Source organism: Pelodiscus sinensis, chromosome 2 (assembly GCF_052426305.1).
Source record: "Pelodiscus sinensis isolate ZL-2025 chromosome 2, ASM5242630v1, whole genome shotgun sequence".
Taxonomy (NCBI): Eukaryota; Metazoa; Chordata; order Testudines; family Trionychidae; genus Pelodiscus; species Pelodiscus sinensis.
Genome location: NC_143053.1, coordinates 168829364 through 168854030, shown reverse-complemented (window position 1 = coordinate 168854030; position 24667 = coordinate 168829364). Strand labels below are relative to the sequence as shown.

The window sequence follows — 24667 nt, the reverse complement described above, 5'->3', positions numbered from 1 at the left end:
TTTCCATGATCCTTCATCATCCTGAGAAGCAACTCTCTCTCTCATGTCCAGATTTTCTCCTCTCTTGCATTTATCCTTATTGATTGTTTAAATAATTACAGATAATCATGATGAACCTCAAACTAAATATTTTCCTGAACTTTGCTTTCTGAGTCACTAATATGCTTTGCCTCCAAGACACTCTGACTCCTCTTATATCCTTGGTTGGACCTAGTGGAATCCACCTTCCAATGTGAGTTATTTGTTGAGCTATGAAGTTATTTGTCTGAGTGCACAACTCGAAAACCCGACATTAGGATGATTCCTTAGAAGAGGCCTGTTTTCCTGAGTAACACCGTAGTGTTACAGACCTGTAATATAATTTGCTGTGGTGCTGTGACACTGTGGTTTTCAGCTATGGTTCCCCTTGTGCAATTGAGGTTGGGCTACTTCAATGTGCTGTGTTCAGGGCAACAGAAAAACTCTGATTCAGTGCCTGAGGCTAGTGCAAAATGCTACAACATGATTATTTATGGGGAAGAAATGAAGGTGATTCCATTTACTAACTACTATGTACTTTACATCTCTGAAGGGATTTCAGTTAAACTTTAACTTCTAATACCCATAATAAATTGAGTCAGAAATATCTTACTGAAATTCCAGCAGCCTATGTATTGTACCAACTCACAGAATGGCAAAAAGGCTTTTATCTCACAGTGCTTGCACTAATACAGGTAATTGGGGATTTTGGTGCTCAAACTATGACTTGGACAGGTCTTATCTTTGCTTCTGCAGACCTTCATCTCAGAAATGCACTATGACAAATTCCAAGGCGTGCCACATATTTAGCCTCTTTTTAATAGACACTTAATTTTAATTCTCTAAGGCCCTTCTTATGGCATGATGATGTTTCAGGAGTTTTATCTGTTTTTATCTTATGTTATAATGTGTTTGATGTGTCTTAACTTTATTGCTTTGTTTGGCGCCTGGAATTCTATGGCAGAGAGGCGCCAAATAAATACAATTTATTATGGTGATGTTGAGTTCAAGTACTGGGGAGGACTGTGAGACAGCTTAGTACTGTAGCTATCATAATTTTAACTGATACAAAGCTTGACTAACTGTTGCATTATTAAGCCTTGAAGATTAAGCAGTATCTACAGTGTGTATCTTAGCAATGTGCCAAAGAAGTCAAAATAAAACCACTGGAGTGTAGAATTTCAGATGTAATAAAAGAAATGGCTAGTTTGTGTTTATTTGAGGCTGAAAATGTGGCACTTAAATCCTAATTTTTAAAGTAAAAAAAAATCTAAGGAGCTGTTGTTTACATCAGTATTTTCTTCACCTGGTCTTGACCATTAATTACACAACACGATTGCATTCAGTGTAGTGATTAGAGAAAGGGGCTGAGACTGGGGATGCTCATTTTACTTGCAGCTCTCTTTTGGACCCCAATCCAGGGCCCATACTGCTGCATTTGGGCAGAGCAGGGTCACAGCAATCCACCCCCGTACCACGGTTAACCTTGATCAAGGCCATTAATCTCTTTGTGCTTCAAGGGGTAGCAATCATTGCCTCAGAGGTGAGTTGTGTTTAATTGCATGTTTTGTCTGTCTGATTTCTGGAATCTGGCTCTTTGAAAGGTTTGAAGTGATGTCCACTAGGAGTCTGGAATTACTAAAGTTTGATTCTGCAGCCTTTACCTACTCCAAACTAACACTGAAGTGGAATTTTACATTAGGAAAGAATAGAGGATAATTAATGATGGATTATAAATAGGCCTTATGGATGAATGTAGCTACATTTAGAACAATATAAGAATGAAATGCAGTAACCATTAGTGGTGTACTATAAAACTATAAATGATCAAGGAACATATGTATTTTATGGTTTCTATGTAATTTTCTTGCATGGTGCTCATTTGTAATGTAACTTTCTATAAAAGATACTGGAATATATTAGTTTTCTATATACAATACATTTGATTTCTACAAATTTTTAGATTACAATTTGACAGCACACAACTTGGTATACATTACAGTTTTGAGTTGCTTATATCTGGTTTGTCTTTAGAACTTCTGGTTTGGTACCACTATTTTTAGTGTAATTTGCAGAATCATATGGCACTTTTAGGCTTATTATTTGTTTTATGTAAAATAAATGCATTTATACAGTTTCTTGAAATCAGAGTAAGAATAACTTTTAAGAGTAGCTCAGAAATGGGGCTTTTTTGCACTGAAGCATATTATATCTTGTAGTATGGTGACCAGATTGTGTACGGAGTTAAGAGGATACCCTTAAACTCCTTTGTCATTAAACTAATCAGTGTCTTTTTGTTCTTTGTTTCTACGGTGCTTAGCATGTTCCATGACTGTGGATCTTTGGCACTAAGGAAATAATAAGAATAATAATTAATAATTAATCGTTTGTATTTAATGCATTTTCACTTCTTTTTCATGATTCTTATGAAAAGCCCACTGATGTCACTACAAACACTCCCACAGTTTTAAAATATCCTCAATATTTACAGAGCCAAAATCCTGCGTAATCAAGTGCAAACAGAAGACCTGTAACTACGTAGATCCTCTGAGTGTTTTCAGATTTTTGTGCATGAAGAAATTTGCAGGCACAAATTTAGAGGCTGAGTTCAGGCCTTCTGAAAACATTTATAACTGTCTTTTCATTTGTGCAGAAATTATGTTAACAGTTGTATTTATTTGAATGTTTTTAGCTCAGAAAATGTTCATAGGGCATTTTTGCTCTGTAAAAGTACTGTATAAAAGTGCTGTCTTCCTATGTTTCTCCATGTGCTTATTCAGAAACAGAGCAATTGGCATAAGTGACAGAACTACTTTTTTTGCTACTTTTAATTATTTCTGGTCCAAACATGAAACTTCCTATCTGTTGGAAATTCTGACATTTAAAAGAAAGTTTGGTTTGGTTTCAGAATTTAAACTAGCCATTATGAAATTTCCAATATCAAAATAGTTTCATTTAAGAAAAATCAAAGAGTTTTGTGTTGATTTTTTTTTAAGTGATGCAGTCATTACGGAGACCCCGGGTTACCTGGACTCCTCTCTCTGGCTGGGATTCTCACTGCTTTCAGGATCTCCAGTATGTACTGCAGATCCCTGCTAAGGTGTCTAGTTCTCCCAGCTCCATAACTGAGAGCTTATGAGCCCTGGGGCCCCAGCCTCTAGGCAGTCCACCTGGCAGATATTCTCCAGAGCTGTGGATCCTAGAATCTCCAGGTTCTCCAACAGTTCATCAAACATGCTGTAGGAAACTAGGCAAGTTTCTGATGGGAACCATGAGGCAGGAAGAGTTCTGTTGGAATCTTTGCCTTTCTTTCAGTGAATGTTTGTGAAAAAATTGCAACATATCCACAAAACATTTCAGTTTTGATGAATTGGCATGTTCTGATTTAAAAAAAAAACCACCTTTTTAAAATTTCTGTCCAGTGCTGCTTTCCACTTTTGTTATCCTTTCAGAGTAGAGCCGGGTGCTATTCTTTCTTCAGTAAATTCAGCAGGATAGTTTATTACGTTCCTATTTCAAGGCAACTCAGCAACCTCTCTGCACACGATTTGCTGGTTTGGGGTTTTAAATAGGCGTCAGTGATACCAAAGATTTGTGTGTAGAACCTTTAATACTCGTGATGATGCACAGGAAGGAAAAAAATCTGGTTACCTTTCAGTTTCAAGTCGAATTTGAAAGGTTAGAAGGCGGGATGAAAGCCTCACTATTTGTCAACTCAGTACGTTTGCCCTGGAAGTCAGGAAATGAATGTTACATTTTTTCTCCCCCTTTTTTAGTCATATCTGATCCCAAAACCCACTGTACAAAATGTCCTGTTGGAAGTAATGGAGACACAATAAATATGGAAGCCCAATGTAATTTTCACAATCACTTTTCAGAGGAGAACTATCCTCAGAATCTTTCGTAGTTATTCTTGCTATACATATCAGAACATTTTGTATTTGCTGTGTTTATGGATGAGAGCTGATAAAATGCAAGGTGAAAATATCTGATTTATGTGGGGCTAGAAAGGCCTTAGGGATGGATTTGGAGAGGGGTATACTTGCATGCAAACAATTATGTAGTTACTGAAACTCAAAGACTTATTTAAGGATTGATCATTTGGTTAACATCTGGAACGCGCAAGAAATTAAAAGCAGACATTGGTATGCAATATACTCCTCTCTGATCAAACATATTAGATTAATATCACCTTGGGTTCTCTCTGGTTATCTTTCATGCCCACACATATAATCACTCTTCACTTCCATAAAATATCTTTTGCCTATTGCAATTTATCACAATTAAAAACCCTGTTTTGCAACGTGTCACATATATGGACATTCCGATCCCATGTTTGGGCATTTACATCAGCATGGTTGCTTGTGAGTTCTCTTATGACATGCTCTTTGTGCCAGCATCAGATTTTCCTACAATTATTACGATAATTTTATAATAAAGGTATTGCCCCTAGCATGAGGTAATTCTATTTTGGACTTCATTTAGAAATCTTAAAAATGAGTGAATCACTGGGCTGGAATGTTACATTCATTATAGGCAGGCAGAGGACAGTCCCATTCACTGATAGATATGGTTGATGCTTCCAAAGGGCTGCTTTCCCAAAGATGAGGAAACTTATGAGCAAATGGACTTGGAATAAAAATTTAGAAAGAAAAATGTGTGAATTAAAATTGGGAGTTCTTTAAGACAACTGTATTATATGTCACAAAAGCCACAGTTGCATAGTCAAGAAAAAGGATAACTATGGGTTAAAGTCCATCCTGGTTCAGCGAAGAAGTGAAGGCAGCAATTTGCTACCATAAAAATGGAGAAAAGAGGAAGCAGATAATAATCAATATATACCAGAAGTAGTAATGTGTAAAAAATTGATAAGGGAAGCTAAAGTCATCAGGAAAAATTAATGGCTAGCAGGTTTAGTACAACAAGGAGGTGTTTTCTAAACTATATTCGTAACAAAAAAATATTCTAACACCTGAGTAGGCTGGTTACTAGAAGAAGATAGTAAAGTAATGAGGCAGAACAGGCAGAAGTATTCAATAAAGATATTTCTATTCTATATTTGGACAGCAGCAGGATAATATATCATATCAAATGAGGATGATGAAGTATTTTCCAGTCCTGAGGAGAATGATAAACAGCATCTACTAGGGATAAACATTTTTTAAAATCAGTTGGACCAGAAAATTTGCATTCAGGAATTTCAAAAGTGTTGGCTAAGGAGAAGTCCATCCTGTAATGTATTTAAAATAGCAAGGAGGATGAACCATATAACTGCAAGCTGGTTAATATGACATCAGTCCTGGGCAAAATAATGGAAAAGCTGATACAGGATTCAGTTATTAAAGAATTAAAGGAATATAATGTCAGTCAACATGGTTTCATAGAAATTAGGTCTTATCAAGTGTATCTGTTTTCATTCTTCAATGAGATTACAAGTTTGATTGATAAAGGTAAGGACATAGAAATAAAACAATGTGAAATGTTGTATTTAGTAGCACAAAAGATTCTAATTAAATATTATCACTATGCAGTAACAATAAAGTACATATTAAATGGATTAAGAACTGGCTAAACCACAGGTGTTAAAAATTAGATGTCAGTGAGGAATCATCAGTGAATATGGATGTTTCTAGTGGGGTTCCAAAGGAATCAGTACTGTATGTGATGCTATTCAGTGTTTTTATCAATGGTCTGGAAGAAAATATAATTGCTAGTAATATTTGTGGATGACACAATGATTGGAGTGTATTACATAATGGTGAGCACAGGCCAGTCATAAAGTGTGTTAAATAAAATACCTCCTAATACAACCAAATGATACACCATACATCTAGGAACTATGAATAGGTGACTATATCCTGGAAAGCAGTGACTCTGAAAAGGATTTTGGGATTGTAGTGGATAAACAACTCAACATGAGCTCCCAGTGTTATCCGTAAGTGTATAAATACAGGAGAAATAAGTAAGAGTAAGGAACTGATGTTTACCTCTGTGTACAGTATTGATGAGACTAGTGCTAGAATTCTGGATGCAGTTCTGCAGTCTGCATTTTTAAAAGGTAGGTTGACATTTGGGTAGAGTGCAAAAAAGAACAAACAACATTATTTGAGAGCCTGGAGAAAATGTCTTACAATGAGATACTTTAAGAGCTCAATCTGTTTAACTGATTTAAACTAAACATGATAGCTAAGTTGATTACAGTGTCAACAGGCTTTATGGCCCTGACTCCATGTAGCGGCATATTGGAGTTCAGCAGCTACAGGACTGGAGCAAGCCACACTCTGCAAGCCTGGACAATTGGAGCAGTCCTTAGGGAACAGTCCTTAGAGCAGCTCTGTAACAGCTACAGGCAGTCCCCGACTTACGCGGATCCGACTTACGTCGGATCCGCACTTACGAACGGAGCTTTCTCGCTCCGGAAGTCGGGGCGAGAAAGCCCCGTTCGTAAGCTGCTCCGGTGCCCCTGGTCTGCTGGAGACCGTCTCCAGCAGACCAGGGGCACCGGGCGGGTTCCCGCGCTTCTGAGGCTTTGCCAGAGCAAAGCCTCAGAAGCGCGGGAACCGCTGCTGCTGCCCCTTGAGACCCGGTGCCTGTGGTCTGCTGGGGACGGTCCCCAGCAGACCACAGGCCCCCGGACTGAAGCCGCAGCCGCAGGGGGGTCCCGCGCCTCTGAGGCTTTGCCAAAGCAAAGCCTCAGAGGCGCGGGGAACCGCCGCTGCTGCCGCTTTGACTGACCACAGGCACCCAGACTGAAGCCGCAGCCGTGGCGGGGTCCCTCGCCTCTGAGGCTTTGCCAGAGCAAAGCCTCAGAGGCGCGGCACCCCGCTGCCGCTGCGGCTCTGCTCCCCGTGTCCCTGGTCTGCTGGGGGGGGGGGGGGGGCGCAGCTAGTGTGCTCCCCCCCCCCAGCAGACCAGGCTTTTGTTTTGGACTCTGGGGCAGAGCAGCTGGGGCGCTGCCGATTGGTCCTGCAGCGCCCGTGGGCACTACTGTACCAACCCGGCAGCACCCCAGCTGCTCTGCCCCAGGTCCTGATTCAGCCGCTGCTGGTCAGTTTCAGCAGCGGCTGAATCAGGACGTCTGGGGCAGAGCAGATGGGGTGCTGCTGGGTTGGTCCAGTAGCACCCCAGCTGCTCTGCCCCAGGCGTTCCCAAGTCAGCTTCTGCTGAAACTGACCAGCGCTGACTACAGGAAGCCCCAGGCAGAGTTGCTCTGCCCCGGGCTTCCTGGAATCAGCTGCTGATCAGTTTCAGCAGCAGCTGACTTGGGGACGCCTGGGGTTCTTAAGTTGATTCTGTATGTAAGTCAGAACTGGCGGTCAGTTTCAGCAGTGTCTGAATCTGGACGCCAGTTCCGACTTACATACAGATTCAACTTAAGAACAAACCTACAGTCCCTATCTTGTACGTAACCCGGGGACTGCCTGTATATCTTATACTGGAGCTTGTTTAGACTCCAGTCAGACCTAAGAGTTGGCAGAAAAGTGTCCTCAAGCCAATTTACTCCCCTCGCCCTTTGTTAAGATTTCAGGTTCCATATGCCAAAGAATGAACTCTTTCTGCAGGAAAAAAAAAACAGTGAAGGGGAAAGTCATAAAAACAGCATCTAATTATTGGTTTTAAATAGTTTTAATAAATAAAGTTCACTATGTCTTTCCTCTTTCTCATCCAAATGCTCCTTTCAGAACAAACACAAAAGGATCGCATTCGGGGCTGATAAATTGCCGTTCTTTTGTTTACCTATCTAAAAAGAGGCATTAGCATTACATGCAGAATAAGAGAGACATAACTGTGCATGGTGTAGCTTGTCAGCTGTTATGGTGATATAATAAAGGTTTTGAATGTCGTTTGGAAAATCGTGCTAAAAAATTATTACTGAATTTTGTGGTGAAGAAAAGTTTGGTATTGGCTGGTTTGGAAATTTACCATCCTACACATCTCCATAAAGCAGATAGAATTTTCTGCAACTACACTGCAACTCAGGTCTCAGAGGGAGAATGTTATCCATTCTCCGTGTCTATTCTGTGTTGGTCTTTGTGTTGAGACTGCCAATAGGAGTACCAGTTGTCATTTGGGCACTTGTTCATGAGGAAGAAAATAGAGAGCACCATTTCACTTCACAGTAGGCACCAACCAATCATGAGAGCAATGGCTGAACAGTGAGTAGAAGTGAAAGTCCCAGCATACCTCTGCCAGTGTTCAAAGTCTGGCAGAGTCATTCAGGGTGTGTCTAGACTACATGCCTCCGTTGACAGAGGCATGTAGATTAGACAGATCGGCAGAGGGAAATGAAGCCGCGATTTAAATAACCGCGGCTTCATTTAAATTTAAATGGCTGCCCTGCTCTGCCGATCAGCTGTTTGTCGGCAGATCGGGGCAGTCTGGACACGCCGCTGTTGACAAGGAAGCCTTTGTCGATCGGCGCAGGTAAACCTGGTTTCACGAGGCATACCTGCGCCAGTCGACAAAGGCTTCCTTGTCGTCAGCGGCGCATCTAGACTTCCCCGATCTGCCGACAAACAGCTGATCGGCAGATCAGGGCAGCCTTTTAAATTTAAATGAAGCCGCAATTATTTAAATCGCAGCTTCATTTCCCTCTGCCGATCTATCTAACCTACATGCCTCTGTCGACGGAGGCATGTAGTCTAGACACACCCTTAGTTACCTTAGAATGGTGACACTTCAAGTGCAAGTATTTGGAGCCTCTCCCATTAAAATCAGTGAAAGACTCCCTCTGAATTCATTCGTGGGCCTCTGGACTGACCTCTTAGTAAATTAATTTTGCATTCATGTCAGTGACATAAAACTGAATTATAGATGTGTTCTTTTAATGTGGAATTTGTTCAATAAGCACAAACGTGTTTTTTAAAGGTAAGCTTATTTTCAAATGCAGTATTTGTTAGGTAACCGTCACATAAGCCAGCACAAAATAGTCCAGCATAGCCATTAAATGCTAGTGTATGTAACTGGTCATTCATATAGTTTCTTCCTCTGTCCACTCTTTTACAGGACCAGCTGTCAGATACAGTGAATTCAGTGCATCAAAGCCCAAGCCTCCTCCTCTTGTTGGACAGCACACAGTGGAGGTACTGAAGGATGCATTGGGGTATGAGGACAGTGCCATTGAGGAAGTGCTCAGGACTGGTGCAGCTGTTCAACATGAAGTCAAGTGAAGAGCTTTTAACTTTAGGCTGTCATGCTGAATTCACGTTACTTGTTTTCCTCTTGGATCTCTTCAGGTCTCCCAAGGAAATTCAAAGGAGGAGACTAATTTAATTCTTAATAATCTTCCTTGCATTTGAAATTAATCTAACACTGACATACCAACTAAAGCAATGCAGTATTTACTGCATGAAAACAATGTTTAGGGGATAAGTGTTCTGATTACAGAATCCTGTGTGGCTAATCATTTCTTATATTTTTGTCTGGGGAGTGTAATTCTTATCTTAATCATGTTAATTGCCCAAATGTTTGTCCCCTGGAAGACAGAGTCTTTGAAGAGAAGCAGATCCTTGAAACACTTGCGGGCTGTGATCTCCATTTGCACATAAGTGACTTTTTCAAACAGTTTAGTATGAAATCAGAGTTGTGAGCAAATTGATGGCCGCCGTGATTGATTTTAAACAGAATTCTGAGCACATGAGCACTTTGTTAATCTCTAATTTAAACCATCGTTGAAGTGCCTATTGTAAAACTGACTTCTATTCCCATGTTTAGTTGTGTAAATATTTGCTTTACATTACATTGGATTGCTATGGCAATCCTGGAGTGTGTAGCAAAAATAAACCTTCACTGTTGCATTTTTTCCAGTTACGTAAAGAGCATTTTCCAAGCACAGTTGAGAGTCAAAACATGAATGAATGATACTGGTCTTTTGTGATTTTATTCGGAAAAGGCTCTTGTTATTTTTCACTGGACATGGATCCAAACCAGAGCCAGGCAACTGAACACCATGTGCCAAAGTTTGGAGTTTGGGTATGGCTCTGCGTGCTCAGGACTGGTACATATCTCTTTAATTTCTCCTACCTCAATTCCATTTTACTAGAGAGAAAATTCAGATCTAATCCAAATTTTTGGCTTGGGCTGTGATTTTAAAAGGACCAGATTCTACCAGCCTTGGTCAAATTCAGTGCAGTAGATCTACCCATGAAGTAACTATTAAGAGTGATAGACACTGGCCCATAATGAATACCAACCAAGAGATTTAAATTAACACCATTTCTTCTATGCAAACTAATCTGGCAGCTCTTCAGCCACAGAAGAAATGCGGTGCCTCAATATCCAATATAATTTACAGCTAAAGTAAACTCTGCATGAGGAGGTTCTAAACTTTGTTATGTGTATCAGTGCAGCGAGGCAAGATCCTTTTATTCCTAGAACTAAATAAAACTAACTCAAACTGACATTCAGCAAACAATGTCCATATTTTTCCCGATGTATCGGAAACAGGCCTGGCATTATAACTAGCCTGCCACTTTGTTTCCACTTTAAGAAACAACATCCCCTTAGTACATTTGAATTTCACAACTGTATATTACTTTCTGGGAACAACAAAAAAAAGTTATTACGTAACCAAGTTGAAATGCAAGCATATTGCAGTGGCTCCTTTTTGAAGCTTTGTGTTTTTTGTTTATTTGCTTGCTTGTTTTTGGTGTTTTGTTGTATTCACTCTTTTCAGATAGTCTCCTAGTATTTTTTTCTTATTTTGCATTCCTGGCACCACACCTAACACTCTGCTCATGTGCTAAAGTCATATGGAGATTCTGGACTAGTGACCTGCTAAATAAATAAATATAGAAATAGGTGTTCACTGAGAACCAAAAGAACAGAATAGACCATATGGAAAGAACTAGGATTTGGGAGAAGGGCTGCTAGGCATTACCCTATAATCCACCTTTCATCCAAGAGGATCAGATGGTCTACAGAGAAAAATAGTGATTTGAAGTGAGATTCAGATTATAGTGGGTAATCTAGTGCTAAATTAATTTTTGTTTATTACTGCAAACTATTTTACATTATCAAATCATGTTCATAAATAAATGTGTTGTTTCTACTTATGGAGGCCCATTCTTTTTTCATTTTCAAAGCACAGAATACATAAATAAGATACCATAAAATAACACTTGATTTAATTCAAGGTTTTCTAAAGGATCTTTTTCAGGAGTGTACCAAGCTATGGGAAGAATTAAGAGTTAGATCTTTAGAGTAAATTGGTGTAGTTCCACTGACATTAGCAGAATTCTTTTCCTCTCCAATATTTTGACATTCAGATACCTGAGGCATGATTTTGTCATACTTGCAGTAGTCACTGCAACAAGGACAGTGCTAATCCTGTTACTTCTGCTTATTGTGAGGAAGTCACAGGAAGTTCTGTAAATAAATAGACTGCAACTAACTGTCTGCATGCTGGAACACTAGAAACCTCGATGTTGCTAACAGTTTTAAGTAGTTGGAAGTGCAGGAGCCTAGAAAGCTCCCATAAATCCTCAGAGGTCTGCTCCTATAATCCTTGTGCTCACACTTGCAAGATCTGGCTCCTAGACTTTCTGTTGTTTAAAGTTCCATCAGACAATTGCCTTGGTAATACCCAAGCATACAAATATTGTTTATGAAAACATGCTGCACTCTTCCCAGCAATCCTCAAATATATACAGCTCTGAGTAGAAATAAATGGATATATAGTTTTAAACAATTCTCCATTGTCCTGCAAAAATAGGAATCAGTCATTACATGGGAATTGAGGGTTAATAAAACTAGATCCCTGCAATTTTGAACATAGGTAGTCATGACTGTACGCAGCCACTTACAACCAGGCTGTTTGTGGTTTTATTTCCCTCCACTTACATTGGAAATGAATCTGCTGCTACGATGGATTGTGTGTGTGCATATATGCGGTAGTTGTTTTAAGTTGATTAGCTTTCTGCCTGATTGTTTTGCAGAAAAGCTGGCAGACTCTACCTAGTTTTGAGTCCAAAACTTAGTCCAAATACAGCAAGTCACTACTGTGCAGAGTTGTTGACTCGAGTCCCATGACTTGAACTCGAGTCCTACTTAAGTTGCCTAGGTGACTCGACTTGTGACTCGACTCGGGTTCATTGTTTGTGACTTAAGACTCGACTTGAGACTTGCTAATTTTGTTAAATCGACTTGGTGAAAAAATTGTCCAAAAATGCCAATATTGATGGCTTGTACAAAAGCGACTTGACATTTTTAAAATTAAGACTTGAGACTCAACTTGGGACTTGACTCGAAAGTGACTTTAGGGACTCGAGACTCGACTTGAGACTTGACAATGACGACTTGAAGACAACACTGCTACTGTGAGCTGACTGCTGTTAATTTAAGCACGGCAGTAGGAGTTTTACCTAAGTATGACATTCAGGACTGCACTACTTGTGAGTACTGTGATCAGGAACGCCAAATGTAACCCAGTGATCATCACTTCATGTGTGAGTTATGTGCTAAATTTTCCTCCTTAAAAGGCTCTTGTGATTATTTGCTTTATAGAGAGAGGAGAGAGTGTAAGACAGGGCTATTTGCAACTCATAAAAGGGAGATAGCGTCATGCATCATGGGAAATGTCCTATCCAAAGAGAAATGGGAGCATGAGACACCCAAATTACAAGTCACATGAGGCATATGCACCAACATTTCTGAACTGAAGTTTTCAGCTGAAAATTTTCTGTTTCAGGTTTGCTTATTTATTTATTTTGCTGAAAAGTAAATAAAAAATATTACCCAGTGGAAGTAAAGGCCATTGTCTGATTATCTGTGCTGGTGACATGCAATAGTTCTAGAAGGACTTTCTAAAGATGCTAACAAACTGGGGGCACAGCCTAGATGGCTTGGGGGTGGATTCAAGACATTCTTGGAGATGGAACTTTCAGCGTTTCTCCTTTGGCCCAACATAAATTAGGTTTGAGATCATTCAGGGCATGTTACCAAGCCTGTCAATTTACTGGACTGTCAATTGATGTGCGTTAACGCCTGTGATTAACACAGGGCAGGATTAACGCATTAATTTTTTAATGCGTTGATTGCAGGCGTTAATGCTGCACTGCCCCTTTGAAATGCTGACGCAGCGCTTCAAAGGGACAGTGCTGCATGGAGCCAGGGTCAGCTGGGGATTCTAGCTGATCCCAGGCTCCTGCGATGCTGCCCCTTTTAAACGCCGCCGCTGCCCTACAGTTTACACAGGCTTTTCTTGAGGTTGGTGGATTCTTTTCTTAAAAGGGCTAAAAGGGTTTTGGGAATCTTTTTTGCTTTGTTTAAAAGTATTTTAAAGAAGTTTGTTAATGTAGCTGACTCAAAATCAGTATTTTGCATATGGACATTGTAAAGCTGCTTTTAAAAATATCTTCTAGGACGGGGGTGAGCAATAATTTTTTGCTAGGTAGTGCCAGAAGGGCAGGGCCAGGATCCTATCCGGGCTTCCCCACCCACAGCCCATGATTCATCTGGGGGTAGAGGAGCCCCTTTGCGCCCCCCCCCCCCAGGTTTCACCTAGGCACTCATGCCCCTGGCAGTGGGAGGAGACTTCCCGTGCTCCCCTACCCCCAGGCCAATAACGTGCTGTGCTCCCCTACCCCCAGGCCAATAACGTGCTGTGTGCTCCTCACGGTGCGGGGGCAGGACTGAGGAAACTTCATGCGCTCCCCCATTCCCAGGCCAATTAAGTCTCCTCCCGCCCTGCCAGGAGCATGCAGCAACTACTTTGTTGAGTTATAGATTTTTCAATGTCAGTGGGGAAACATGCCTTTTCAGATATAGTTCCTAAATTTTAAAAATAAAACAAGTCCTAATAAATGCCATATAAATATTTTGTGGAGGCAATGAACTCTACTTGTCATAATAATATAAATACAAGAAGATTCTGCTAATAAATATATTCTGGGAATGGGGAGGAAGTCTATTATTAAGAGCAGCATACCAGATTCTGAAGTGTGTGCAGAACCCCCAGGTCATGTCTACACTATCGGGTTATTTCAAAATAATAACTCCTGAAATAACTATTTCGAAATAAACTTATTTCTCTTCACAAGCAGGAGTTATTATTTCGAAATAACAAGCCCCTTATTTCGAAATAATAGGCTTGGTAGTGTGGATGCTCGCCTTGTTATTTTGAAATAACTCCCCAGTGTAGACATGCCCCCATGGTGCTAAGCATTCAGAAATCCTGAGACAAGCCTAAAATAATCATGACTAGCTTAAAAATAGGAGATATTTATGAAATAATACATTTTTGAGATGTTTTTCTTTGCCTTTCAGTTTCAGAACCTTTAGGGTAAAGGCAGTCCCCGGGTTACGTACAAGTTAGGGACTGTAAGTTTGTTCTTAAGTTGAATTTGTATGTAAGTCGGAACTGGTACATATTGTAGGGGAAACTCTAGCCAAACATTTCTCCAGAGCTCAGTTTTATTCTCCCACACGTCACTTCCCTCAGTCCTTTATTCTCAAGCTGAGGTGTCTGCTGAGAAAAGCCGCTCCGCGTCTCCCTGGTCTGCTGGGGGAGGGAGTGGGGGAGGGGCGCTAGCTTAGCGTCTCCCTGGTCTGCTGGGGGGAAGCAGCTAGTGCGGGGTTGCCTCACCCCGTTTGTAAGTAGGGATCCGATGTAAGTCGGATCCATGTAACCCGGGGACTGCCTGTATACTTAGATCACATTTTCCAGTTTTTCTCCACAAGCACAAGAAATATAGATGGATTGTGTGATTTTGTTATTGTTTTCTAAATGAAAGTGATAATTCTCATGTGATGACTTGATCCCAGGAACTGGGGATTTAAGAAAAACACCAAATATTCTGATATTTGTGTTAAAATTGGAGAGCTGACTTGATGGGAATTGGGAGATGGGGAGGTTGGGGAAAGAATGGAAGGGAAATCTGGTGGTGGTTAGTTAGCAGTGTTCAATAAAGTTGTATTGCATTATATTACTGCTTGGGTAGTGATGTTGGTGGATAAATATTGGAGTCAGGTTATTTTATTAGATGTAATTTTTAAGAGATCTTCAGGAGTGCCCAGAGCTTGGGATGGCTGCTCTTTTGTGTTGTGTACTATACAGTTGAATGCATTAGGTGTAAAAGAGAAAGGTGCATGCTCATTAAATGCTATCAAAAGTAGGTCTCATGTGATTTAAAGGAGTTCATTACTTGACTGACTTAAAATATTACCAGCTGTAATTTTGTAGCTCTCTGCTTTGTCTACCTCCTACTGTAGACTACAAGTAAATCCTGGGGAAATCAATGGCAGTTCTTTGCCTCCTGAATGCAGGAAGAGGGCCAGGATCCTGATTCATTCAAAGAAAAAAAAAAAGATTGCAAGGAATAAAGGGTCAGAATCTTAGATCCTTTGATTCTGATGGAGTTACACCAGTCTACACCAGTTGAGGGGGAAAAGGCTTTTTCAGTTGGGGTGCTAACTTGAGTTTTGAAAGAGGTTATGTTTCTTGCTTTGCCACAGACAGATTTTTCTGTATGTTCTTGGGCAAGTCATGTAGGGTCTTTTCTACACTGCTACCAGAAGTGACAGAAGCACATATGGGCAAACATAAGCCAGTTTTGATATAGCTAGCTCAAGTACCAATAAGAGTGATGTCATGGCAGCATGGACTCCAGGATAGGATAGCCACTCAAGTACATACTGTGGTTCCCAAATTGATTTCTACAACCCATACAGCAGTGGCTTCACTGCTATTGTTATTTGTTTGTTAGATGAAGGTTGGTGTGACTGGGTCTCCCAGGCAGCAGGGTGATCTAATGGTTAGGTCCCAGAGTTAGCTGGTGACTAAGGTGTGTAAGCCCCTGCTGCCAGGGTCCCAAACCTAGGATTTTTGGCATCTTATCTAAGTCTGGTTCTTAAATTTGGGGGATGGCTCCAAGAGTCCAATTTCTCCTTCCTCAATGAGAGTTCCTTGTAGGTTCTCCCGCTATGCAACAAGCGGAGGGGTTGGAAGCTTACATGCTCCTGTGGCTGACCCAGTAGATAGCTCTGGCTCAGGTCCTACAGACAGCAGAACCAGCTCCTGGCTCCTCACTGGTCAGCCCCTAAGTGAGCCAGGTTCCTCTCTTTTATCCCCCTTCCAGGCCTGGCATTGGCTACAGGTAAAACAGGGAGGGGCTGGTTGGGCAAAAAGGCTTTGTTTAACTCCTGCGCTGCCAGGTCCTCCTCTCACTCCCTCATAGGTCGGTCACATATCTGACTGCAGGGTAGCCCTACCCCCAGAGTTTCCCTATTGTAGCTCTCTGTCTGTAAAGTGGTGGTTTATGGATAAATCCAATTTAAATTGCGACATGCTTAAATACTTTGATAATGGGAGCCCATTCTGTCTACACAGATTGAATCTATTTGTCTCCATTTTGAGGGGTATTTTGATGATTTTAAAATAAAGTTGTTGCCTTCCGATGCTTAATTGCTTCCCAGCATAGAGACGTTCTATTTTGCTCATCAAACAAATGTCAGAAACCACAGATTCCAAACCATGCAGTTACCGAAACTGAGTGAAAATTTCCCAGAAGTCTACAGTCACTTCATTGTGAAAGACTTCCACAGATCATTTGGATATAAACAGAGTTGCACATTAGTGCTTTCATTTGGCATTCACATTGCAAGGATTTGGAGTTTGGCCTGTCTACAATGGCTGCAAAAAGTCCAAAATGTCTTTTTTTTTTCTAGTAGTGAAAAATGTTACTCATTTTCAGAATGGGATGGTGACATCAGAGTTCTAGGGGAATTATCTGCAGTGTATATTCCCAGAGAATCCACCCTATGGGAAAAAGCAGTTTGCCATATTAGAATGAGGACATAAGAAAGGATGGCTTTATATCTAAAGATAAAAAAAAAAAGGATGTCAGGAGACTCCAGGCACTGAGAAAGCTGTGCCTTCTACACTTCTTAAGAGTGGCCCTTGTAGGTGAAAAGGAAAATACATGAACCCAGCTGTTGTGGATGGTCACCATTCTATAGAAAGAGTCTAGGTTAATCCAACAGAGGGTTTAAAATGTCAAGACCAAAGGCTCGACATTTATTCTGTATTCAATGGGACACTGCCTTGTGCTCATGGTGTCCTGTGTTGCTGAGTACAGGGGTGGGGAGAATAGACAGGAAGGTGAGGGTACTGCTACCTTTCTGAACCAAGTGGAAATACTTCTGCCTTCAGCCACAAACCAGCAGTGTGGAGTTTTGCCAAAACTGAAACAGCCATAAAAGCTGAACTCTTTGAATCTTGAAAAAGAAAAGATTGGCTTCCTGTAGGTACAGAGTCAGATCAGGTCCCATTCTGGAATTTTTTGCCTTGATCGGAGTGGAATATTGACTTTGACCTTAGAAAACAACATGGTGACGTATTCTGACCTGCACTCTTCACCCTTCAAAACCCCCCAAATTTAAGGGCCTGACCCAAGTGCCCATTGAAGTGCATGGAAATCATACTATTGTCTTCAATAAGTTCTGGATCAGTCCTTAATTGCTTTTGTTATCTAAAATCTGAGTCATGTGTTGAAGTTTTTCCTCTACTTATCCAGAGCAAAAGGATTTGACCAAAACATAACCTCATTAACTTCAGATGGATTGAGTCAACTTCTGCTGCCAAGCTGCCCATGTTCAAAGAGCTTGTGTTCAAAGGTTCATTTGAGATCAGAATTTGACCCATTACATAATAGTTAACAGTGGAGCTGAGTTAACATGTTTTTTGTGGTGTTTTTTTTTTTAAATTTGAAAGGGAATTTAAAATCAGTACAAAACTCCACTGATGTCCATGGGAGAAAGTTCAGGTTTTCAAGCTATTGGACAAATATTAACTAAAGAAACTCATCTTCTCAATACCTCATAGAAGTTGATAAATAGTATAGTTATCCTCATTTTACAGATGGAAAAATTTGATCCTAAGAGATGTCGAGGTGACTGGTAGAAATTGCATTGAATTCAAGGGTAATAGTAGGAGTTCAGTGCAGCGGTGGATATAGGGCAGGGCGAGCGGGGCAGCTGCCCCGGGCCCCGCGCTTCAATAGGCCCCGTGCCAGTGTTTTAAAACTCTCATCCGCCCCTGCTTACAGCAGGGTCGGCAGCCTGGGGCCCGTGAGGGAGCCCAACGTGGCGCTTTGGAAGCTTGAGCCGCACCCCCGCCCCCCCGCAGCAGGCAGCCCGCGCAGGCGCTGCAGCAGCCAGAGCAAACCCCACGGAGCCAAGGCAGCAACAACCCCACTCCCAAGCAGAACAGCCATGGTGGGGCCCTTTGTGGTGCAAAAGCTGCAAACCGGCAGGGGAGGGTCCCTCATGGCTGCTTCCACCCCCCGCACAAGCCCATTGGCCAGACCTGGACAATGGCAGCTGCGGGAACCCACCAATCACTGCTCCCCTCATGCTTTTAATCCCCCAGCACATGGCCGGTCAGCTCCTGTGGGAGAAACGGGCGAGCAGCACTTCAAGGTAAGTGTCCGGCCACTCCCACTCTGATATCAGCACCCACATAACCCTCCTCCCAGACTCTGCACCCCAATCCCCAGTCGTGGGGCACAATCCAAACCCCTGGCCAGATCCGCTCCAGGCTTGCTGGCCCCAAGCCCACTTGTGTGGTCCCCAGCTGATTTTTCTGTAGGGTCAGTGGCCCCTAATACCCAAGAAAGGTTTCCCACCCCTGCCACAAATACAGGAGGCACCTGCTTTATAACAGCCTGATTTATGACTCTCCCCCCGCCCCCACCATTATGACCTTTTTCGGAAGTGTGGAAGGGGCCAAAATCCCCCGACTTACGTCCTCGGCCTATTGTAAATGCAGGCTCAAGTTAAGACTAGGGTTGCTAGGTGTCTGGTATTGGCCCTGACAGTCCAGTATTTGTGGCTTCTGTCAGGTTGAAAAAAACTCCAGAAAATACTGGACCAGTAAAATGTCTGGTATTTTTAGGGTTTTTTTCATCTGGAAAGCCACTTGGGACATTCTTCCCCTGCCATGTCTGGTGGGGATGGGAAGTGTGATATTTAAAGGTGCCATGATTTTTTTGGGGGGGGGAGGGTGCTTTTTTTGCTCAACATTTGGACATCCCCCTTTTTATTCATGCAGAATTGTGTTTAAAAATGAATTACAAATTAATTAAAATAAAAATTATCCAAGTAAATTAAGTTTCTATCAAATTTACCCAATTCACATTTAATATGAAAATAACCTTCAATTTGCACGTTAGACGCCTTTTTTCTATTTTTTCTCCAAAGGGAGGCCCCGTGAAATTGTGCTGCCCTGGGCCCCGCCCCTCTCATCCGCCCCTGGTTCAGTGTCTCCTGTGTGGCTTGCCAAACATGCAGTGGGTGACTGCCACAGCCACCTACCAGTTCTGGCAGAACACTGTGCTACCCAGAGAGGGCCTGATTGGTCTAGGCATGCTACTTAAGTCTATAGGGAACACACAGAATTTGTCTGTGCAGTTAGGGAGTCCCCAGCTGGTTGTTATAATAGATGTTGCTCATTTACCTCTCTCTGGTTTCTAGTCTTCAACTCAGATGTGGTTCCTGGCATCTGACTCCAGTCCATACTTGAGACTCTGGTCCTACCTACTAGACCTGACACTGGCTCCACTCACTAGGCCTGACCACCCATGCCCTGACATTGACAGCTTGGTGCAAGAGATAAGGCACTGGAAGTCAAGAGACCTAATATATTCTGGCCTCTCCCACTGACCTTGCTGTGTGATCTTTGGCAAGTCACCTGTCGGTACCTCTGTTTCCCTTCCCACACTCTATCAATCAGATCTATTTATACTGTAATTTTTGGAACAAAGTCTAGCTCTTTCTCTGTGTTTGTACAGTGCCTAACAGAATCAGAGTCCAATTGTGGTTAGGCAGTATAGCAATGCAAATAATTGATAATTACACATAACTTTAATAAAAAAAAGTGTTTTGATTTGTCGTACTACAAACAATCTCCTTGTAGATTTGGCCTTTGTCCCTGAGAAGGTATCTTATTTCTTGAATTGTTTCTTATTCATTTGTTCTGTTGTCAAAGACCTGGAATTTGTCATTTTTTAGATACATCACGTTTCATGGCTTTCACCAAATTCTTCCACCTCATGTTTACCTGTGTGACCTTAAAACTTTTTTAAAAATTTTGTGTTGTCAAAATATGGACTCTGTCACTTAGAAGGCCTATAGAAAGCCTGTTTTGTGGTTATTGTTCTTGTGATCTGTCCAATGTAAACCACTTTAGAAATAGCGCTGTTTCCTGTAGATAAATGCACTTTTGTAGAATAGTGGATTTTCAACTGGCTGAAAAAGGTTTTTTGTTTTTTTTTCTTTTAATGGGTACTGTGAGAAGAATGTGGTTTAACCATTCCATCACTGTACAGTAGCTTCAATCTTCCTGCTGACACCCAGGGGAGTTAGCAGCAACTATTTCATATGGTAAACTCACTGCTCTTCCTCTCCCCTTAGCATTTTGTGCTTGATAAAGGATAAATCTGTGCTCTCTTCATCCCCTTTGTATGTAAGGCACTCATCTCCCACAGTGAAATTGGCAGAATTTGGGGAAACAACATGTGGATCCATAATTATATGGAGCCCGCTAACTGTCCTCTTCACAGCTAAGTGGTTATGTATAAAAAAGTAGGCCTACTGGAGCCAAGGTACTGTTCTGCTAATACCACATAGTCAAGGGGGGAGAATCCTGCCGACCACATGAGTACATAGCCCCATTATTTCCCACTTAGAGCTGGTGCACGGGGCAGACATGTAAGGTCAGTTAGGCATCTGAAGAGCCAGTGGCAAGCCCAGTGAGAGTTTTCAAAAGCACCGAGGTACCAAACTTCCCTTAATTTTAATGCCGTTTCAGCAGCTACAGACCCTAGCCCTGAAATGACAAAGTTGCATTCCCACTGCTGGCTTTGTTGTAGTGATCGCTGAGGAATGCTGAACAACTCCCGGGGTGTGTGCCAGCTTGACTGGGCAAGGTTACCCTTGACCTCTCCCTTTTTGTTTGCTCTGTCCCTCTGGCAGCAGTCATTCCGGGCATTTGCTTTTTTATACAAAAGCGAGCCTTTTGTTTTCTATAGCAACACCCTTGCCAAATTCTAGCCCGAGTAACTGGGAATTTAACCAGGGTTGTCTCTTCAAACCAGGAGTCTCTAAGAATGAAATTCTGCTCCCCGTTCCCTTAGGGGAAATGTAAATCTTGCACTTCAGCACTAATTCTGTGTTTCCCCGCACAAGAGGACAGGTTGTGGTGAGCTCACATAAGGGAACTGAGGGCCTCTAGCTATGTGCAGAGCTGCATGTGTAGAGCTGTGAACAAATAGAAACGGAGCTTGGGGGCAGCAGAGATGCAGTCCAGAGGCTGAAGTAGAGGATGAGGAGAAGAGCTGTGGATTCCCTTCACTCTTTGAGTTATGAATCAAATTGCATCCATGCACAGCTCCTTCAGATGCTGCTTCATGCAGAGGATGTGACTTTCTCCCTTGGTTTCTAAAGCTGGTTGACTGGTTGTCTAAGGCTACATCTACACTTCACAGTTATTTTGGAATCAGCTATTCCGGAGTAGTTGTTCCAAAACAGCTTCTTTCGAAATAGCACGTCTGTGCTGCAAGGAAACCTCAAAATTAGTCTGAGGCAGGCTTCCTTAATGTAGACATGCTATCTCAATTTAGAGCCCCAGGAGGAATAACTTAGAATGGCCTTGGTGATGGGCCATTTTTAAATAGCAGCAGTGGAGTGTCTACTCACGCCTTATTTCAAATAGTTATTTTGGAATAGGCGTTATTCCTCATAGAATGAGGTTTATAGAAGCCGGAATAAGTTGTCCGTTATTTCAAAATTATTTCAAAATAATGGAATTGCTGTGTAGATGCTCGCATAGTTATTTTGGAATAACAGCCATTATTCTGAAATAACTTTGCTGTGTAGACACACCCTAGGAATGCTTTCCTGATGGCTTTTGCACCTTTCCATACCCTATTGTGATTTCCTCTTCGCTCTTTCACTGTCATCACTCCTCCTTCACAGTGACTATGAAAGCATTCTGTTCACTGGGGCTTCAGCTCAGAAGATTTTGGATGTTATAGTTTTAACAGTTATAGCACCAGTCTTATTAAGGAGAGGGCTTATCATAGTTAGAAAATTAGAGATGACTGAAAACCAGTTAAAAGCATTAAAGGTACAAGTTCTGTGCACTTAGAAAAGTTATTGAAAGACATCCAGCCACATTTTTCAGACAGAGCTAAATCAAAATATTCCAGTGCTCAACATTCCATGGAGTAAACATGAGTTTTGTTTGAGTATAGATTGTATGTAAGCTTTTATCATGGGGACTAATAACAGAATATCCAAGGGACCAGAACTTATAAATATCAGCTATGAACCTTCAAAAAGCTTTCCGGTTTCCAGTTATTTTCACAGTAGCCTTTCTTTACCTTGGGAAAACTAGTAAGAGTTTAGAAGAATATGATGATTATTCTTCCTTAATCATAACGTTTTACCTGTTCAAGATAATCAGAATGGGTCTTGGTAAAAATAAGGGAGAAAAAAAACCCTGTGGATTGAAATAGACCAAAGATTCTATACATTTCCTGATATTAATTATGCTGCAGAAGGTAGTAGAATGAAGGGTGAGTTGCTAAAAGGGGATTTTATGAATGTGTTTGGAGCATATACTATACTAAATTTTCATGATGAATTTCAGGTAGTGTTTGAAGAAACTGAATATGTATTTATGGATTGAAATGATGAAAAGAAATTCCTTGAGGCAAGACTTAATTCCTTACGGGGATCTAGCTCCATATGCTATTCTTTTAAAAAAAATTAAATACTGAATCATGGATGATCTGATTGCCATTTTCTTTTTTCTTATTTGTGATCAAATAATATTAATATTGACACTCTTTATAGAAAACTTTTTGACTTATGCAGTCAATCCTATCATTGAATTCATTTTGCAGCGTTACTAAATTATCAATTTAAAAGTACCTAGAGGATAATGGGGTGATTAGTAATTTCCAACACGGATTTGTCAAGAATAAATCATGTTAAATGCACCCAGTTTCCTTCTTTGACAGGATTCTTAGCATAGTGAATAGTGGGGAAGCAATATACATAATATAGCAAGATTTTAGTAACACGTTTGACACATTCATACATGACATTCTCCTAAGCAAATTGTTTTAGATGAAATTATTATAAGGCAGAGGTGGGCAACAATTTTTCCAAGGGGGCCAGCCCATGAATTTTGGGAAGTTATCAGAGCCACTGGAAGGGGTGGGGTCTTGGATGGAAAGGGCAGAGGTGAGAGCTAGAGAGAGACTCTGTGTGTGTCTGTGTGTGAGATACAAAGACTAACACAGATTGTGTGCGTGTGCATGTGGCATTTGGTACAGAGACTCTATATGTGTCACAGAGAATATAGGGGGGCAACAAAGACTGTGTGTGTGTGTGTGTGTGTGTGTGTGTGTGTGAGAGAGAGAGAGAGAGAGATGGATGCTGGAGAAATCTTAGGAGTAGTGAACTGCCTCTTTAAGAAGCATTCATCTTGGCCATCATTTGTACCTCAGACGGGAGCAATTCTTCTGCGTGTCTCTCCTCTTGACTCCTGCTCTGCAGAGATGGGGGCTAAGGACACCCTGACATCAGAACTTCCCTCCTGTCCTTTCCTCCTTTCACTTTGCAGAGCATGCATGAGGGTCTTGGGAGTATGCATGAGGGTCTTGTGTTCTGCTCATCAGCTGGGTGGGCTGCATAGAAATTGTGGGTGGGCAATATTCTCCTCCCCCCGCCCCACAATAAGGTGTGGTCATAACTAGTTGAAAGACTGTCCTGAAAGTGTAGTTACCAATGGTGCATTATCAAACTGGGAGGACATTTCTAGTGATGTCCTGCAAGGGTAAGTCCAATACTACTAACCATTTGCATTCATGACTTGGATAATTGAGTGGAGAGTTCTTATAAAATTTGTTGATTGCATCAAGTGGTGAGGAGTTGCCAGCACTTTGGAGGGCATTCAATATGATCTTGATAAATTGGAGAGTTGGCCTGAAATCAGCAAAATGAAATTCAATGAAGACAAGTCCAAGTGGCACATTTAGGAAGAAATACTCAAATGCACAACCCCAAAATGGGGAATGCCTGGCTAGGCAGTAGTCCTGCTGAAAAGGATCTGAGGTTCTAGTCAAGGGCACCATTTCAGGAGGGTCGGGGGAAGGAAAGGCAGCAGCTGTGTGCTGAGGGCTTGTTTTTCAATCCTGTTCCCTGGACTATCAGGGAGTGAGGGGAATTCTGTGCAGGCCTCTCACAACTGCAGGGAGCTCACCAGCCATGTGTGAGAGGCATGCATGGAATGCAAGTACTTTCCTCTCACTCCCTTAGCATCTGGAGAATGGGTTGAGAAGGAAACCGCGTCCCCGAGCATATGGCTGCTGCCCCCCCTATTCTCCCAAAAGAGCACCTTTGGTTCTAGTGGATCAAAAACTGAATATGGGCCAACAATGTGATGCAGTTACAAAAAAGGGCTAAATTCTGGGATGTTTTAGCAGGAGTGTCATATGGAATACATGGGAGGTATTCAATTCAAACTGCTCAGCAGTGGTGCAGTTTCAGTTCAAGTCCTGTTTCAATTCTGGGCATTGCACTTTAGGAATGATATAGACAAATTGGAGGGAGTCCAGAGGAGAGCAACAAAAATAATGAAGGG

The 24667-nt window shown here is 41.6% G+C and overlaps 1 protein-coding gene across 3 annotated transcripts in view; it reads left to right on the top strand.

Annotated features, from left to right (window-relative positions):
* Positions 1-11072, top strand: part of SUGCT (succinyl-CoA:glutarate-CoA transferase) — a 477897-nt gene extending 466825 nt beyond the window's left edge. For all 3 annotated transcript variants that reach the window (XM_006124080.4, XM_089776539.1, XM_006124079.3), the window contains one exon: positions 9025-11072. In XM_006124080.4, coding sequence (XP_006124142.3) covers positions 9025-9188 — 164 coding nt within the window. In that variant the 3' untranslated portion in view covers positions 9189-11072. The remainder of the gene's footprint in view (positions 1-9024) is intronic.
* Positions 11073-24667: the final 13595 nt, after the last annotated feature.